The sequence below is a fragment of the Pygocentrus nattereri genome, chromosome 25 (assembly GCF_015220715.1).
Source record: "Pygocentrus nattereri isolate fPygNat1 chromosome 25, fPygNat1.pri, whole genome shotgun sequence".
Classification (NCBI taxonomy): domain Eukaryota; kingdom Metazoa; phylum Chordata; class Actinopteri; order Characiformes; family Serrasalmidae; genus Pygocentrus; species Pygocentrus nattereri.
This window is the reverse complement of record NC_051235.1, coordinates 7,081,251-7,100,313: the sequence shown is the minus strand read 5'-3', so window position 1 is coordinate 7,100,313 and position 19,063 is coordinate 7,081,251. Positions and strand designations below refer to the sequence as shown.

General features: G+C 42.8%; 1 protein-coding gene and 1 long non-coding RNA gene across 2 annotated transcripts in view; both read right to left on the bottom strand.

Moving 5' to 3' along the window:
• The window catches only part of col8a1b (collagen, type VIII, alpha 1b), a 31,744-nt gene extending 13,424 nt beyond the window's left edge, over positions 1-18,320 (bottom strand). Inside the window, exon 1 of the mRNA XM_017713249.2 lies at positions 18,140-18,320. Coding sequence (XP_017568738.1) covers positions 18,140-18,160 — 21 coding nt within the window. The 5' untranslated portion in view covers positions 18,161-18,320. The remainder of the gene's footprint in view (positions 1-18,139) is intronic.
• LOC119262448 lies at positions 9,068-10,174 on the bottom strand. Its single transcript, XR_005129647.1, has 2 exons — positions 9,923-10,174; positions 9,068-9,770 (listed from the first exon to the last, which is right to left on the bottom strand). It is a non-coding gene; the product is annotated as an uncharacterized LOC119262448 (long non-coding RNA).
• Positions 18,321-19,063: the final 743 nt, after the last annotated feature.

Genomic DNA, 19,063 nt, shown 5'->3' with positions numbered 1-19,063 from the left:
GCTGAATGTGTGTGTGTGAACTCCAGCTTGCTCTGGAGTTATTCATTTAACACACTTCTCAACCTCAAATCCTGGAGGGCAGCAACACTGCACACATCAGTGCTTTCACCGCCCGCACAACTCCAAACTGAACCGAGGTGTGCTGGAACAGCAAAAACAGTACTCGTCTGATCTGCGCTGCGTCCACCTGGAATCTGAGAACGCTGCCCGAACAGACTGACCAGTGAAATAGTCCACAACAGCCCTCATAAAGTAACCGAAACGTAATTAAAGGGCGCATATTTTGAGCAACTGAATTTCCCTCACCATTTTGAAAGAAAGTTTGAGCACTGTTAAAATTTCACCCCCGAGTCGACACCGTCCATATATGGAAACTAAGCCGCAAGCTGCAAACTAAGCTGCCTAGCAGTGCATGGGCCCATTAATGAAATTGTTTTATAAGCAGTGTAGCGTCACTGGAGCTTTTAAAATGCCATGTCCATTTAGTGACCACTCAGTTAGGCCCTGTTCACACGTCTCTGGATATTTTTGCAAATTGTATTTTATTTTACTGCAGTTTGGCCTTCTGTCCAGTTTGGCCTTCTGCCCTCCAGGGGGATTAAAAAAAATTTTTGTTTGGACGCAGCATCACGCCATTAACTTGCATGACCTTAGCTATCTCCACTTATTAAGCATACAGAACAGGCAGAAATAAGGCTGACCACTGGGTTGCTTCTGTGTGGTCCTTCATTGGAGGGTGATTTTGGAGTTGTTTCTAATTGAACATGGCTTTACTTTTTCATTAAACCATGGAGTGGAGGCCTGAGAATGTGCTGCGCTCAGTTCTTGTAAATGGGGTGTCGCCTCAGTTGCATATATTAAAAATACCTCAATGGTTTTAAAGGTATATGTGACTTGATGGTCACTAACCAGAGTCTGTTTTGAAAAAGAAAAGCCTGACGCTGCAATACAAAAGAAGTGAAACGTAGAAAAACCCAGTTTAATCAGGAAAGTATGGACGTTTTTGATATGGTGGCTCAGCCACAGCAACATAAAGCTTTTATTTTCTGGCAGAAATCAGATTTTGAATCTGTGCGAAACACCAAATTTCAGTCTGCACTTCAAATCAAACACTTGTAAACACTTGAGCATCCTCACAATGTTCTTCTTCTTGTGTTTGACATCTAATTTTACGAGGTGTTATGGCCCTCGCCTGGGCTGGAGCGCTTATGAGAGTGTTTTATGAGTCATTTTTGCATTTTTAAAAATGATGCTGGGGTAGACAAAGATTGTGTTTACCTTGTAGATGTAAAATTAGAGATGGTAGCTCATCACAACTGACACTTAGTATTGGTCATCCTCTAGCCCTCCATCAGATGTGATAGGATGCTGCCCACAGGACGCTGTTGGCTGGACATTTTTGGTTGGTGGACTATTCTCAGTCCAGCAGTAACACTGAGGTGTGTAAAAACTCCAACAGCACTGCTGTGTCTGATCCACTCGTACCAGCACAACACACACTAACACACCACCACTACGTCAGTGTTGCTTCCGTAATCAGAATGACCCACCACCCAAATAGTACCTGTGTAGTGGACCTATTTGCAGCTATAGTATAAAATGGGGGATGAGTGTAGATAGAAGGCACCTAATGAAGTGGTCAGTGAGTGCACATTCAAACTCTAAACTCCAGCTAAACTCTTTGCATTGAGCTTAACCAGCAATGGAAACTCTGGCCAATCTGGAAAACATTTTGACGCCTCTTTCTGAGAAAAACCAACCGGCATTAACTTGATGAGTTACACGTGGAACCACACCATCTTGCTAGTCTTCTCCCATCTACTCATCTTACCCCAGTGTTATTTCTTCTTAAAGTGAGTGACCCTTTTGTCATGAAACAGAAAACCAAGTGGAAAGTGGGCAAAAGAAAGCTACACAGTAAGGCTTCTTTTTAGCTTTATGTGTTTGCCATGCAAATATGCTCCAACCTCTTGAGGGGTTATAGGAATACATTGGCAAAAAAGCTCCTTACCCCAAATGGAATTATTAACATGCTGCTAACTTCAGGCTTAATTCATAACACATGTGACCCGAGGGCTACCTGATTCCAAATTGTGACCCGAGGGCTACCTGATTCGATTATTATTCGGTAACCAACCCAAAGAATTACCTAAATAAGGCACGCAGAGACGTTAAGAGGCTGGTATATTAACAGGTTTATTAAGGATAGAAAATTTGACAGCTGCACACATCATAGCGATCAGACCCACTTCTAAAATCACATCACCCTAGCACAATCTGGGCCTCGATGGGTTATTAATTACTAATGGTAAAATAACCACGCATAAAAAAAAGGAAGGAACCACAATACCAGCCTAGGTTCAACCCCCCATACTAAATTACACACTGTGATTAAATAAAATCAGTAGACAATGAAAAGAGATTACATAAATATACTTCCAGTCACCCACACTAATCAAATCAAAAATAAACCAAACGTGACACAGCAACCTTCAATATAGGTGGGACAGAAACCCGGCTTAAATGAGCTGAATATCCTCTACCTTTCAGCGTGCGCCTCCTAACCGTCCTTCCTAAATTAAAAAGGCACCAGATTAACCAGGGGTAAAATATATTAGGGGCTGCCCTGGGTCAAAAAGCCTCCCAATAATATACTAAAATATTCCTTTATTAACTATTTAAAAATGATGTAATGCAGAGGTATTAAAAAAGGGGAAGAAGAAAAAGCAGTGGCTATTGTTGCTGACCGTACAGACCGGTTAACTGTAGCAGGTGGAATGCACAGCGCAACTTCACTTTGTAGTACTTCAGATATCCCCAGGGGCTCACACAATATCTGTCACGCCACACTGCTGATTCAGAAAGCCCCCCACTCTCCCTTTAAAATAAATAAACAAACCATCATTAAGACACTAAACTGGGACCTCCTGTGGTTATTATTAATAAAAACCACCAATACCTGACAATACTACGACAGTAATACATATCGTAACTGCCAGCATTTACAAAGCATTTAAACAGCAACCGTACCTGTGTAAATGTGGGCTTCTCGCACAGACACGGCGCCAGCAGGCTCAGTCACGTTCCTATGGTCTTCCCCAAAAGTTTAACATGCACATTAGCAACATACAGCTTCACGGATCTTCCCGACGCCGAGCTCAGATTTGCCCCCACGAGATCAAACGATACTTCGTTCTCCCTGCGCGAGACTATATAGCGGGTGAAGCCGAGATCAATCAAAACACCAGTGTCAAAATAAAAGCCCCCTCTATGCTTCTACCCATCACATCCACCCCTACTTTGAAATGTCACCGTCCCGGTGACAAACAAACCACAAGGGTTACCATGGTCTAAAGAAACACTGGACTGTATTAAGACTGGGCTGAGCTGTAGCCCCTACCTCCTCATGCTGGAAGGTGACTGATCGTGGGAGGTTATACAAATTCGAATGCTGGCCGGCCGTTTTCCGGGCTGAACGTCGTACTGGCACTGATGCCACTGACGGGGATAACTCAGGCTCTGGTGGGACAAGGTTTCCTACTGGCTCTATGTTCAGGTCTAACTCTGGAACAGCCTCTTGCCTCACCATCCACTGGCCAAAAATTGAATCCTCTTCACTACTACTTTCTGTAGAATGCTCCTCCACTGATTCAACCCTACTCGAGTGTTCTCTCTGTGAAGCCACTGGGGATGTAACTTGTCCCGGGACCACTCGTAATTCAGACCGGTGCAGGTTTCTGGTAGGACCTAGACCGTCTACTTGCCTAATGGTGTAAACTCTGCCACCTCCATCCAGGCACTTCACCACTTCATACGGCGTACTATCCCAGATGTCTTGAATCTTATTCCGACCTTGAAGGTGATTCCTTCTATAGACTATAGTACCATAAGGAAGCACAGGGGCAATCCCCTTTAATGAGGTCGGTACTTGCCGCCTGGTGGCCGCTGTTAGTTGCCGCTGTGCACTTGCATAAGCAAACCGTAGGAACTCTTGCTGCTCTTGCACCCAATCTCCTACCATACCCTCCACAATTTCTTCTTCCGCAACGCCCAGCAGTGCGTCAATGGGTAGTTGAGGTTTCCTCCCAAACATCAATTCGTATGGGGTGTGGCCTGTTGACTGATGCACAGTGGTGTTATATGCAAACAATAACTGGGGTAACTGTTGTGGCCATCTTCGTCTTTTCTCCACGGGCAAGGTTCTCAGTAAATCATGCATAGTGCGGTTAAACCTTTCGCACTGCCCATTACCTTCAGGGTGGTATGGTGTTGTTCGACTTTTCTGTATCCCATACAATTTACATAATGCTTTTAGCATCTCACCTTCAAAGCACCGGCCTTGATCCGAGTGTATTCGTTGCGGCACCCCATACACATAAAACCACTTCTCGATCAGGGTACGTACCACAGTGTTGGCTTTTTGGTCAGAAGTAGGGAATGCCTGTGTGAATTTTGAAAAAACATCTGTCACCACCAGTACATTCTCTCGACCATCGCTGGCCTTCTCAAGCAAAGTGAAATCTATAGCAAGGATTTCCAGAGGTTTAGAGGCAGACAAATGCCCTGGAAAAGTTCGCACCTTTGGAAACTTAGCTTTAGCTACTACACAACGGGCACACTGCTGACACCACCGTTCGATGTCCTTCCCCATCTGGGGCCAATAGCACCTCTGCCGCACTAGGTATGCTGTTCGTTCACACCCCTGATGGCCATGGTCGTCATGAAGAGCAGTTAATACTTCGGCCTGTAATGTCTCTGGTAACAGCAACTGCAAAAGCTCCTTGTACTCCCCTGGCCCATGAGTCAGGCGGTAGAGCACCCCACCTCTCTCTCTTATCCGTTTCCAGTGCTTGACCAGTCCCAGTACAGGTTTCTTTTCCATTGCTCGCTCTTCAGAAGAAGGGGGTCGGCCCCGCCCCCAATACACTAGAAAAGCTCCTATTGTTGGATCCGCTGATTGGAGGGCTACAAGATCTACTTTTCGACGTATAGGAAGGGCGTCTATAGTAGCCAAGGACCCAACACACGGAGGCCCACCAGACAAATTTGGACCAATGGGTGGAACAGAGAACCCAGGAGCAAGGTCTTCAATATAAGAAGGTGCAGGTAAGTCAGGTTGTCGGGACAAAGCATCAGCAGCTCTATTGGTGCTTCCAGGTCGATACTTAATGTCAAAATTAAAAAGAGCCAACTGTGAGGCCCAGCGCTGCTCAACTGCACCCAACTTGGCAGTCTGGAGATAGCTCAGAGGGTTATTATCGGTTAGCACTGTAAACTTGGCCCCCAATAAGTATTCTCTGAATTTCTCAGTAATGGCCCATTTCAACCCCAAAAGCTCCAATTTCATGGAACTGTAATTAGACATATTTCTCTCTGTAGGATGCAACCCCCTGCTTGCGTATGCTACTGGACGTGGTTTTCCTTCTTGTTCCTGTGACAACACAGCCCCCAGACCCGTATGACTTGCATCTACTTCCAAGATAAAAGGCTTGGCAAAATCTGCATATGCCAAAACAGGTGCAGTTACCAACTTGTCTTTGAGTAGGCGAAATGCCTCCTCACATTCGTCACTCCAATGCCCATCTAGTAGGCTCAGTCTGGGTCTCGACTTAGCTCCTTGAAGGGTGGCCACTAATTTATGAAGCGGCGCAGCATATCTAGCAAATTGAGGGACAAATCGCCGGTAGTAAGAAGCGAACCCAAGAAAAGATCGAAGTTCCTTCACCGTGGTTGGACGCTGCCATTCTGACACCGCGGTAATCTTATCAGGGTCAGTCGCTACCCCCGAGGCAGAGATCACATGTCCAAGGTAATGGACTTCATCCTGAAAGAAATGACATTTCTCAAGTTTTAGTTTCAAGTTGTGCTGTTGTAATCTTCCCAAAACCATCTCCAAACGCTGTAAGTGGGACTCAAAAGAGGAGGAAAAGACCACAATGTCATCCAGGTACAGTAACAAAGACTGAAAGCGTTCATCTCCAAAAATACGTTCCATGAGTCGCTGAAAGGTACTGGGCGCATTACAGAGGCCAAAAGGCATTCGATTGAACTCAAAAAGGCCGAAAGGAGTGCAGAATGCTGTTTTTGGCTTGTCCTTTTCTGCCATAAGGACTTGATTGTATCCACTAGTCAGATCCAAGGTCGAGAACAATCGAGCACCCGCCAAAGCATCCAAAGATTCCTCAATCCTTGGTAATGGGTAAGCATCCTTTCTAGTCTTTGTATTCAACTGCCTGTAGTCAACACATAACCGTAGAGTGCCATCCTTTTTCTGGACCACAACAATTGGAGAGGAATAGGGACTACAGCTCACCCGCACCACTTCCCTCTCTAAAAGCTCTTGAATATGTGCCTTAACTTGCTCATACTGGGAAGGTGGAAGCCTGCGATAACGTTGACGAACTGGTGTATCATCAATCAATGGAATTTCGTGTTGTACTAAGCTGGTACACCCTAGATCACCTTCAGTTTGGCTAAAGACCCCACTATACCGTTGGAGCAACTCTTTCCCTTTTTGCCCCTGAGCTAATGACAAGGTAGGCCAAGAAAGATTAGACAGATCTAGTGGCTGACCCTCAACCTGTAGTGCCTGTATAATGGCAACACTCCCCTGATCTTCAACCCTCTCCTCCAAAATCACCACCGGGTTTTTGGTTTGTAGCGCTACCAAAAATAGACTTCCCAACACAGTACGGGGTGGTAGCCACACATCTCTGGTCTCCACATTAACTACCGGCACCCAAGTCTGGCCTCTACTAAAAGAAAGATAGGCTCTAGAAAGTAAAATGCCAGGTGGTAGCTTACTGTTCCCAGGCTCCAGCAATACTGACTGTAGTGATGACCCCACATGCTGATTGCCAATAGCTTCCACCAATTGAACTGAGCCTGCTGGAATGCGGATGGCCATACGTCCTGCTACCTTCACTGGGCCCAGGCAACCACTCAAAGGCAGGCAATCTAACTGATGGCATTCTTTGAAAGCCTGCTTCCAAACATACCCCACCGACTGCAAAGGAGGGGCCTGAAAAAGAGTCGAGCCATGTTGTTCAAACAATTCACGGTAACACTGGCCGATAACATTCATGCCCAATAATCCCGGGACCCTAGACTTTTGAATTTTACTATGGGGATCAACAGGATCTCTAATAACCAAAACACCCATTGCCGCCAAGGTCCTACCTAATACTTGCATATCCAACTCCAAGTAGCCAATATAGGGAACTTCCAAACCATTAGCTGCCCTAAGTTGAAGCCAGCGACATTGCTGTAAGGGTCTAAAAACAGACTGAAAATGTTGATTAAAAAATGTTTCAGTAACAGTAGTAACCATAGAGCCTGTATCTAGTAAGCAAGGAACAGAAACCCCTCCCATGCATACATCAATAACAGGACAAACTCCCATTAATCTAGATAATGGGCTAGAGGGCAAAGTGGAGCCTTCAATATGCCTAGCTGGCGGTTGGCCCTCCCCACCAGCCGGTATTAGTTTTCCTGCGGCTTGAACGGAATACCCGCGCTCCTCGATCCCCCACTATCTGGAAACCTACCCCCCCTAGATACTGGGTTAGATCCTCTACCTTCCCGACAAAACCTTGCAATATGGCCTGGTTGCTTACAACGAACACAAATAGGCCTACCAAAAGAATCATATGGATAAGATGGAGCAGTTTGACCCAAGGAAGCCCCCTGTGTAGAAGGTGACTTATTACCCAAAGACAAATGTGTCAACAACATATCCAGTTGAGCTTGCTGCTTTTTCAAACACTCCTTCAATTCAGCTAATTCATTACTAGGTTGAGCCGTTACTGCTTGGCTGGCAGCCCTATACTCACCTACTACCTCAAGTTGAGTATCACAGGAGTATGCGCGGGTCCTTGCCAATCCCCCATGCTCACCTTCTTCTACCCAACGAATAGCATCACTGCGTATAGTTAAAAAGGGAACATTAGGGTTAAGCCTCACTGTACGTTTTAACTCCCGCCGTAACATGCTATCCCGGACGTACTCAATGAATTGATCCCGTACCAAATGATCGCCATTTGCAATGGGCCTAGGGCTTTGGCGTTTAATAATCTCCATTAGGGATAAAAGAGAATGCGAATATTCTCGCAAAGACTCCCCTTCTAACTGTCGACGGTGGAAAAATTGCTTTTGTAATCCAATATAAGATTTAGAACAGCCATAAATATCAACCAGAATGGTGAGAATTTTCTCTGGATCATTTCTTTCACTCGCTGGGCGAAATTTAATCTCCGTTTTAGCTTCCCCATCTAAATGATCGTATATAAATAAGGCTTGCTCACGTGGCGACATGTGACGACCTTCCAAAGACCTGCGCACCTCCTCAACCCAATCTTCTACTGAGGGCATATCTGCAGATTTGCCAGAAAACCTAGGACATTTTCTCTCTCTTGGAATGTAGATATACCGCTCAAACCTATTTTGGCTAACCTCTGCTCGCATACTGGCTTGTGTCTCCTCCCCATTACTGGTGCTAGCACCCACATTAACACCTTCAGTAGCTTTCAATCTATCATTTTCAGCTTGCAACTGCTGCACACGTTCGTTCAAAGCCCTTAGATGTTCTTCCATATCAGAATTAGGCAGAGACATGTCGCCCAAAAAAAAACACACCAAAAGGAGTCAATGTACTTAAGACAAAAGAAAGAAAAAAGAAAAAATGGTTTCCAGCGTCACGAGGAGCGGTCAGGTCTGCAGTCTTCCTTGATAGCGGCTTCCTTTCTGGCAGCTTCCCAGACGACCCGGTCCGTGGTCCCACTGGATCTGCTAACAAATAACCACTGCTTTTCTTCCACCCTTTTTGTTTTCTTCTCTGCCAAAAATCACCCTACATGCACCGCTACCCTATCAAATATTAAATATCCCCAAACAAATCGGTTAATATATGCTCGGAAAAGCTACACCAGCACTCTAATCCTGCCGACTACGCCAAATTGTGACCCGAGGGCTACCTGATTCCAAATTGTGACCCGAGGGCTACCTGATTCGATTATTATTCGGTAACCAACCCAAAGAATTACCTAAATAAGGCACGCAGAGACGTTAAGAGGCTGGTATATTAACAGGTTTATTAAGGATAGAAAATTTGACAGCTGCACACATCATAGCGATCAGACCCACTTCTAAAATCACATCACCCTAGCACAATCTGGGCCTCGATGGGTTATTAATTACTAATGGTAAAATAACCACGCATAAAAAAAAGGAAGGAACCACAATACCAGCCTAGGTTCAACCCCCCATACTAAATTACACACTGTGATTAAATAAAATCAGTAGACAATGAAAAGAGATTACATAAATATACTTCCAGTCACCCACACTAATCAAATCAAAAATAAACCAAACGTGACACAGCAACCTTCAATATAGGTGGGACAGAAACCCGGCTTAAATGAGCTGAATATCCTCTACCTTTCAGCGTGCGCCTCCTAACCGTCCTTCCTAAATTAAAAAGGCACCAGATTAACCAGGGGTAAAATATATTAGGGGCTGCCCTGGGTCAAAAAGCCTCCCAATAATATACTAAAATATTCCTTTATTAACTATTTAAAAATGATGTAATGCAGAGGTATTAAAAAAGGGGAAGAAGAAAAAGCAGTGGCTATTGTTGCTGACCGTACAGACCGGTTAACTGTAGCAGGTGGAATGCACAGCGCAACTTCACTTTGTAGTACTTCAGATATCCCCAGGGGCTCACACAATATCTGTCACGCCACACTGCTGATTCAGAAAGCCCCCCACTCTCCCTTTAAAATAAATAAACAAACCATCATTAAGACACTAAACTGGGACCTCCTGTGGTTATTATTAATAAAAACCACCAATACCTGACAATACTACGACAGTAATACATATCGTAACTGCCAGCATTTACAAAGCATTTAAACAGCAACCGTACCTGTGTAAATGTGGGCTTCTCGCACAGACACGGCGCCAGCAGGCTCAGTCACGTTCCTATGGTCTTCCCCAAAAGTTTAACATGCACATTAGCAACATACAGCTTCACGGATCTTCCCGACGCCGAGCTCAGATTTGCCCCCACGAGATCAAACGATACTTCGTTCTCCCTGCGCGAGACTATATAGCGGGTGAAGCCGAGATCAATCAAAACACCAGTGTCAAAATAAAAGCCCCCTCTATGCTTCTACCCATCACACACATTTGAAATTTCACAAACTGACTTGTGGCAGAGCTGGCATCCTGTAATAGTGCCATGCTTAAAGTCACTGAGCTCTTCAGTACGACTCATTCTACTGCCCGTGCTTGTCTGTGTTGAATGGCTACGTACTTGATTTTATACACCTGTTAGCACTAAGTATGAAACACCTGAACTCAATGAATAGGCTTGTCCACATACTTTTGGCCACACAGTCGTGGAAAACAAACATCTTGGCTTTGATGTGTACTTTTGCCATTGCTATTTTCTGGGCGTGTCATTGTGAGTGTATCTTGTAGGTTTGCAGGTCTAGGGTTAGTCCACACTGTGGTGATGCCACTTTTTCACAATATAACATCAGCCTCAGGTTCAGCTCTGATTTGTTATTGAATGCAGGCCAAATGCTCAAAAACAAAGCCAAGCACTGTAAACCGAGGTTTGTGCTTCAGATTTAGCAGAATCAGTTAGGCCTGGTTGGTATCAGGGCTCAAATTTGCAGGTACTGATTGGGTTCAGGCTTCAGTTTCATGCCCATCTACTGTAGGATGAGGCTTTGGGTTGACAAAAGGCCCAAATGGCAAAAAAAAGAACAACGAACGACTGACGAATCAGAAAGAACAACAAGGACACGCATCACCCAACCGCAGGGCTCCGTGAGGGCCTCATGCTCTAAAACCCTGCGGCCGCAGTCCCTCTAATAGAAGCACAATCAAAAGCATCAACAAAACTTTACTGCACTTCAGCAGACTGGACCAGCTTGTGGCTGCCAGGCATGAGATTTCTGAAAGCCATGTTGTTCATCATGTGATCGGATTTCTCTCTTTAACGCGGTGAAGACAAACGAGGCGTGTTCGCTTTTAGACAGCGACTTAATCACATTCATTTAATATGGCCTTTAAAGGCAACGTCAACGTTATAAATATGAGAACAGGAGCAGAGTTTGTTTACAGAGCTGCACATGTGCTGGCCAGTAACTCAACCCAGGAGCTGAAGAAAAAAAGGAACACGGCGAGAGATCAGTCTGAACTGGTTAGGAGCAGTTTATAGGGCACAGTTGACGTTTGCAGCAAGGGTGACGAGATTTTGATGAGATTTGAATGGAATGTTACTACAGCTGCAGTCCTACCTGCGGCCTTTCACTGATTCAGAAGGCCGCCACAGTCCATTATAGACTTGATGGTGCTCTGCTGTTCGCACCTGTTGCGTTTTTCCTCTATTTAAAAAAGCTTTTCTAAAGTACTGTGATAAAATCACATCGTCTTGCTTTTCTTTATTGGGGCCATTTCTTGCTATAAGCGGTATAAGCACTCGCTCAGAGCCTCCGAGCCACAAGGGGCCCACGAGTAGGATATTTGTAAAAATCTTCTTATGAAAATATTGTTGATCACTTTGCAAGATGCATGTCTTAAAAGGTCTATATCGTGGAAAACCAAATGTTTGTGATTTTGCTAGACTGCCCAGCAGGCCAGCCTACAAGAGTCTCTTACTGTGAGTCACTGACTGACTGACTGACTGACTGATACCATTAGCGGGTGCTATATTGGCTCATCTGGAATACTGATTAAAATTCTTCCTGAGGTCTGAGTCATACATTTAAATGCCAATTTAGTGTCTGAGATGTTTCAGTCACTTTTGCATTGCATCTTAAGTTACCCACTTAACATATGGACATAAAGGAATGGCCAGTGCTTTTGGGTTAGCCTTAGCCTTAACTTCTGCTACATGACTTGGTCAACTGCAGTAGACAACGCCATGGTCTCGGGGCCTCATGTATAACAAGTCATGAACGTGCATTATTTTCTAAGAAATTCAATGAGACGTTGGCTTCTTATGTGAATTCCTCTTTCCACTTTAAATGGTGCAACAGCTTAGGTGCCAGTACAGATGCCAGAATATAACCGCTGCTCAGTTTAAGGTGAACCGGAAAATCCAAACAAAACAGCTGGTGAATAAGAAGCCAAATAAAGCCTTTCAGAAATTCAGATATGAAACATTTAGCATTTTTGCCAGACCTGTGGGGCTAGTGTTAGAAAGCAATACTGACATAGGTTTGTCTGTATATTGTTCGGTTTTGTTTTTGCTCTTTATGCACAGTATTTTAGATTTACTTTAGCTTTTGAACCTCTTAAATGGCCCGGACCCATCGGCAGGTCCAAAGGTTTAATACACACTTCTATTCACTTCTAGCCAATCTGCATTGTTGTGCATGTAGTTTCTGAACAATAAGCCTTAATATGTAATAAGCCTAAGATTTTAGGGGGTTAAAATGTTTCTTATTAAAAAAGTGAAGGGACATCGCAGAATAATGACCACTGTTAACCTAAAAAAAAAGCATCTAAAATAGTTTTATTTGAAAAAATGTACACACTGTAATATATACTGAAACCACAAGTGCAAGCATTGCCCGAGACAGACAGTAGGTGGCAGTATACACCTAATACACCACAGTGACCTCATCACCTGCATGCTCTTCCCACATGTAGCGCTAACACACAAATAATGAAAGACAGCAGAAAACACATACATGACCTTTCAAAAACAATAAAGCTCATCCCACCTGCAGCTGCAGTAACACTACTGTGTTTGTATGTATGTCAGTTGGACGTTCTCACCTCACAGTGATATTATTCAGGTTTTCACTCCATCATAAATTCATCAAATGATAGTACGTGACCACTCAGTGCACTAGAATCTAAACTGCCCAGATAGCTGGAGGATAGCTGGCCACTGTTGGCCCACTGATGGCAAAGCTGGCGGCCCACCAGTGGTTAAGAAGAGTATTATACAAAATGCCACATTTCAATGCTCATCTTCTCGACTCACAGTTCAACCGACTTATTTTTCGCAGTTGCTTGTAGTATTTGTCTTACTTCACTTTCCAAAATAAAAGTCTGTGCACAACTAAAATCTGCTTGAGGAGTTGTAAGCAGGACAGCAATCTGGGTGGTCCAAGGGTGGATCAACAGTGGCATACTGTCAGGCGAGAACATTGAGATATGCGGGCTAAAAATGCTGTGAATAATACTTTAATGTCTCGATGGCCATAGTTAGGAAAGAGTGAAAGAGAATGTCGATGTAAACGAAGTTAGCTTGGAAGCTATACTGCTACCCAAATGCTAGCAGCTAAAGAACGAGTGGTTTCTGCGCATGTTTAATGCGAGTTAAAGCTGTATCAGAAGAAGCCATATGTGAACACGATTCAGAAATGCTGTCAACTTCTCTGGGCCAAAGCTCATTTCAAATAGAGTCAAACTGGAAAACTGTTCTGTGGTCAGATGAGTCAAAATTTGAAATTCTTTATGGAAACCACAGATGCTGTGTCCTGCGGACTCAAAAGGAGAGGGACCATCCAGCTTTTTATCACCTCTCAGTTCAAAAGCCTGCATCGCTGATGGTTTGGGACTGCATTAGTTAGATGCTTACACATCTGTAAAGGCTCTATCAATGCTGAACAGTATATAGAGGTTTTAGAACAACATATGTACCAATGCAGACAATGTTACTTTCAGGGAAGGCCTTGCAAGACAATGCTAAACCACATCCTGCATCCATCACAACAGCATGGCTTCACAGAAGAAGTGTCCGGGTGCCGAACTGGCCTGCCTGCAGTCCAGAAAACATTTGTCGCATCATGAAACAAAAATCTGGCAAAGAAGACCCAGGACTGTTGAGCAGCTGGAATCCTACATCAGACAAGAACAGGAAAGCATTCCTCTCCTAAATCTCCAACTATTGGTCTCCTCACTTCCCAGATGTTTACAGACTGTTGTTAAAAAAGGAGGGGTTTCTACACAATGTTAGACATGCCCTGTCCCAACTTTTTAGAGATGTGTTGCTGCCATTAAGTTCAAAATGAGTTAATGTTTTTCATGAAATTGTAAAATATATATAATATTCTTATTTTATATATTATATTATATTCAGTTGTTTATATACATAATTTAGCTGTTTGGAGATTCTGTATATAGTCAAATTAATGTTTTCACTCTTGAATGCAAAATAATGAGATTAGTTGTGGAGCCCCCAAGACTACTACTTATGTATCTATTATATATGTATGTATGTATATGTATGTATATGTATAATATATTATTATAATATATTTATTATATTTGAAGAATTATTGATGGAGGAGTTTAGTGCTATATTTTGTCTTTAAGCGAATTTTTTCTTGAATTGCCGAAAAGTTCAAATGACTTTTGTTTTTTGCTGAAATGCTGCTTATTTTTTGACCTGTTTGTTCTTTCTTCCTTTTCTAAATTCATTCATCATTTATTTGTTGATTTCATTCATATTTTAAGGATGAAATAACAGGGTACATTTAAATAATTATGCTGTGAAGGTTTGTATTACAACTTTTGAAAAAGTTTTTGCCGACTCTTTCTGATTTGGGCTTTGTATGAGTCTAATACTGCTGGTATCTTGTGCGCAGTCATTTAAACTGGGGTTATTTTTGGCAGAGGGCCTGTTTCTCTGAATGGGTTTGTGCAGTAGGCCTCTCGGCAGCCTGTGAAATTCCCCGGTCGAGGCAGAATGGAGCCTGGAGCTGGTGCTGGATTAGCTGTGTCCAGTAGAGGGCACTGTTGCACTCAGAAGCAGCCAACATTCTGGATAGTACACAGGTGATGCCATGACTGGGGTGTCAATGACATTACATTTATGCATGAAAATTAAGGTAATAGAGTATTGAAACATCAGTAAAGTCTCCTATGTGCATGTTTCTGTTAACTTATAAAACCTTAGAGCACTTAAAACACAGTACTGTCCCAGCCTGAGGCATTAGTAGAGATTAGGTGGGCTAAGCCTTTACTAAGGGGTCCTGCTGGCCTGTTTTTTATTGGCCCTAAAATGTCTTTTAATCTTGAACTTTTTAAGTAGCAACAACAGTGGCCTGATAAACAGACACAGTAACTAACCTTTAAGTTGATCTGGTGGAACTGCTGTGGCACCTGTCCAGTCCAGATGCATTTAAGGGCGCCCCTTGCCACAGGGCCAGCGACTCGAGTTTCTCACCACACCTATCTCTGAAGCACATAGTCTTAGTCCGGTGTAATTATGGACTTATGATGGCCATATAGTATATCACTGTTGTCGGAATGAAACCTCGTATCTCCATTTTTGACGTTTTTCAGTTTTTGACATAATTTGAAAATGCCTGTTATCCTTTTACGTAAACTTCATGATGAATGGGTTAAAAGAACTGACCCAAAATGACCTGGAAAAAATTCTGCTTCCATTGACTTACATTAAAGGTAAAGTAGGTTTTTTCCTTCTCCTGTCAAGTTACCATTTTGGAGATACGAAGTTTTCTTCCAACAACAGCAATATAGGCTTGGCCAATGTCACTATGGGCAGCTTCCAGAGACACTTCACATCCAAGCACACTAGTGTCCCATTCGCTTTAGGCCAATAGGCCCCTTGATCACGTTTTTAGAGACAGACTTGCCTGGGCTGGGGATCTTGTAATGATTCAAAAAGGCTCCAACGGAGGTTGTAACTGTCCTGGACTAGGAACGTTAAGGATCTTTTGAGAAATGGGCCCACCATTCAGAGTAAGCATGGCACTTAGGGTCATTATGGAAGACGCTACCTGGCAGCCACCTTAGTCACTAGATTAGGTCAATGGGTGAGCCTAAAACCCCTGCAACCCTGGAGTTTTCGGTCTGGCTGGTGCGCTTCTGTCAAAGTGAAGGGAATTTGATGAAGCACAGTGTGTGTCATTGCACTATTGCGCAGGGGACACTTTCTACTGAGAAGTGCACTTTGAGATCAGTCAGTGACAGGTAGAAGTTTAGGCCTGAAAGAACCAGTCCACCCAAGCCTATGGGGGTATTAATGCCTGACCACAAAAGAGAGCACAACCATGTACTGGAAAATAGCAGTAGGCAGAAAATAGATCAAAAGTGCTATTTGGTCATGCTGGCACATGGATCTCATTGCATATTGAGCCCAGATCTTTTACAACTTAAACACTGTATCTGCCCCCCTACACAGATCACAGATGAAACAAAGGCATTAAAGTCGAGCAGAGCTATGTGTTCTCTCTTAAATATGACGTGATATGCACAAAATAGTGACATTTGACAGCACGGAAATGACATTTTCCCAATTATTTTTGTGTTTTGCCTCAAAAATGAGGATTTATTAAGAAATTGTGTTTCTACCAATTCAGTATTATTTAAACAATACTTTCATCTTGATCGCTGAATTTACTGTTATGTTAATCAATACCTGGTAGGTCACTCGAGGCAGTGGCGGGTTAGCGCAGCAGCAGCGCCTCCCCAAGTTCGCGCTCAGCTATCACAGTATATTGTGCATTTGGAGACTCAATGGAACAGTTGAATAATAAAGAATAGATGCAAAATAATATTGAGGTTTTGAATCATAATGTACACTTGGGCTAAAGCCCCCCTAAAACTGGCCTAGCGATACCCCTGATCTCACTCCTCTGTGAAAACACTTGACCTTGAATAGTAATCATTCAAATATAATCTTTAGTGATGCATCCATTGTAGGTTATGAAAAATGGACCCTACCATTCACTCAACCCTGTTATATGGACACATTCACTCATAAGAACTATCTGGAATATTCCATAAGGCACACGTTTGGCAGGAATTTACATAATCGGAATATCGTGATGATTACGTGAAGAAGAAAACTCCATTGATCGCCATTGACTGGTGAGGTCACGTTGAAAGTCCAACCCTATCCCCCAAATTATAGATTGAAAGTCAATTATTCATTAGAGAAAATGCATTTTAAGTAAATTAGGAATGCCCTTAATGTCTGGATGGACTAGCATGGATGCTAGTTAACCACGTTTTGGTGTGTCTGTTAATTCTATGCTAAAAATCTATGCTAAGCCACTGTCAGCAAAGAAACCTTGTAAATATTCCTGAGACGGGTTAACATCCGATCAATCGGGTTTTCTGATTGAGAAATACATGTGTTAAAAAGGGCTAATAAAGATGAACAAAGTCCAATTCTTAAGCATTACAAGGGCTAAACGGCACCTCAGTTTAATGAAGGATATAGAGCCTAAATTCACACTTGAGTAAAAGTAATGTTCCTTTAGAAGTAAATTACTTTAAAAGTACACCTACCGAAAATCAACCCGACTGGAACAGTAAATCCAGCATCGATTAGCATAGGAGCTGAAGTTTGGTCAAAAATAAAATGCTAATGCTAAAAAGTGAGAGGTGAGCGACAACAAAGCAGTGAAATTAGAGAACTGAAGTCATTTAGAGCCTAAAAGTGAAGGGTATTGAGGTGAAAGCACGTTCCTTTCCTCACAAATGGCTTGAGTTGAAGTATTAGCGTCTGCAGAACAGCAACAGCTAATGACAACAGCAATTGCAAGCTAAGCAAGTGGCAAGCTAAGCTAATAACATAGAACGTGTAGTGAGGAATATTGTAAGGAAAGTTTTCCGGGTTTGCCAAACACTAGAGGGCGCTTCTGAGCAAGTCCAAAATGAATGGATTAATATGGAGCATTAGAACAAAATAATAGTTTAGAAATGCTCAGAGATTTTTGTACAGAAGTACAGCATAAAACATTTTAACTCTGCTGTTTTACTTTTGAGCACGTTTAAACTCCGGTTATAGAACCTTATAATGATGCCTCATGTATGTTTATGACGTAAGTGAGCGCAAACTGCTTCACTCAACCAATTAACGTCTCAGCTCACCAACCAATCAGCATTCAGCAGCAGTCATGCTAACCAATCGCCACTCAGTAGCAGTAATGCTGACCAATCAGCACTCAGTAGCAGTAATGCCAACCAATCAGCACTCAGGAGCAGTGATGTCCTGCAGCGTCCTGCTGCCCAAAACCCACTAGTTGTAGAAAGATTTACAGTTAAGTTGTCTTTGCTTTCTTGGTGAAATACATCCGTCTAGTTTTCAAAATTAAAGGATGGTCCTGGACAAGTAATTAGAAACTATCTTAACTTTTACCGTTTTGCTTTTTGGCTCCATTCAGCCCTGTCCATTCAGGACTCTCTGGCCGACGCCCACTGGTGTTGCGCAGTCATATTTTCCTTTAATGGATGGAAAAGGAAGTGGTCAGGCTCCTCTTAAACCGCCTCTGCTAATAACACAGCAGTTCCTGCGTGTGAGTATCACATGATTCAATATAATCTACCTCTAATTTGCACTGATCAAGCTCTCTACATATCACCCACATCCCATCTGATAAGGAGGATGAAAGAAAAGCCGGACCTGCTCGTCGTTGTCCAGAACGCTGTGTTCCAGATAAAAAAACAAACAGTCTCTCATCTGCTGTTGCAAAGCTTTTCACGCAGACTCTGCGGCAACAGATCACAGGACTAAAGCCAGTGACCGAGATTCACACAACAGGCCAGAATAGGATTTTTTATGTCCATAGAGATACTGTTTATTCTGAAATGTAACAGACAAAACCTTATCCTGGATTGGCTGATATATAACAACCATATATGAACCACCTAACAATGTGACATGCATTTCTTTTTTATGGCCTTATCTCATTAGATAATGCTTCTATGAGAATTCATTCACAGTTCAATTTTATTTTAAAAATAGAAAAAAATGAATATCCAAATGTGACTGGAGGAACTACTTACACAGTAGTGGAATATGTATACGGCTCATTTTACCCTTGCGTTGGTCTAATGGGAGGAATGTCGTTGTAATTCAGGGGTAAAATGTAGTCTCTTATATTAAACAATTTGGAAAAGCCACAGACAAAATTCCTCAAAGTTGAGCTTTAAAAAAAAACTCTACTGCTATTTAACATTTAGTTACATTGTATGTAGAAAGTAATGTTTTATTTTTATTTCAAAATCTCTGAATATTTAGTAAGTGACAGCACTGACAATCTTCTTCAAGTCGTCTTTATTT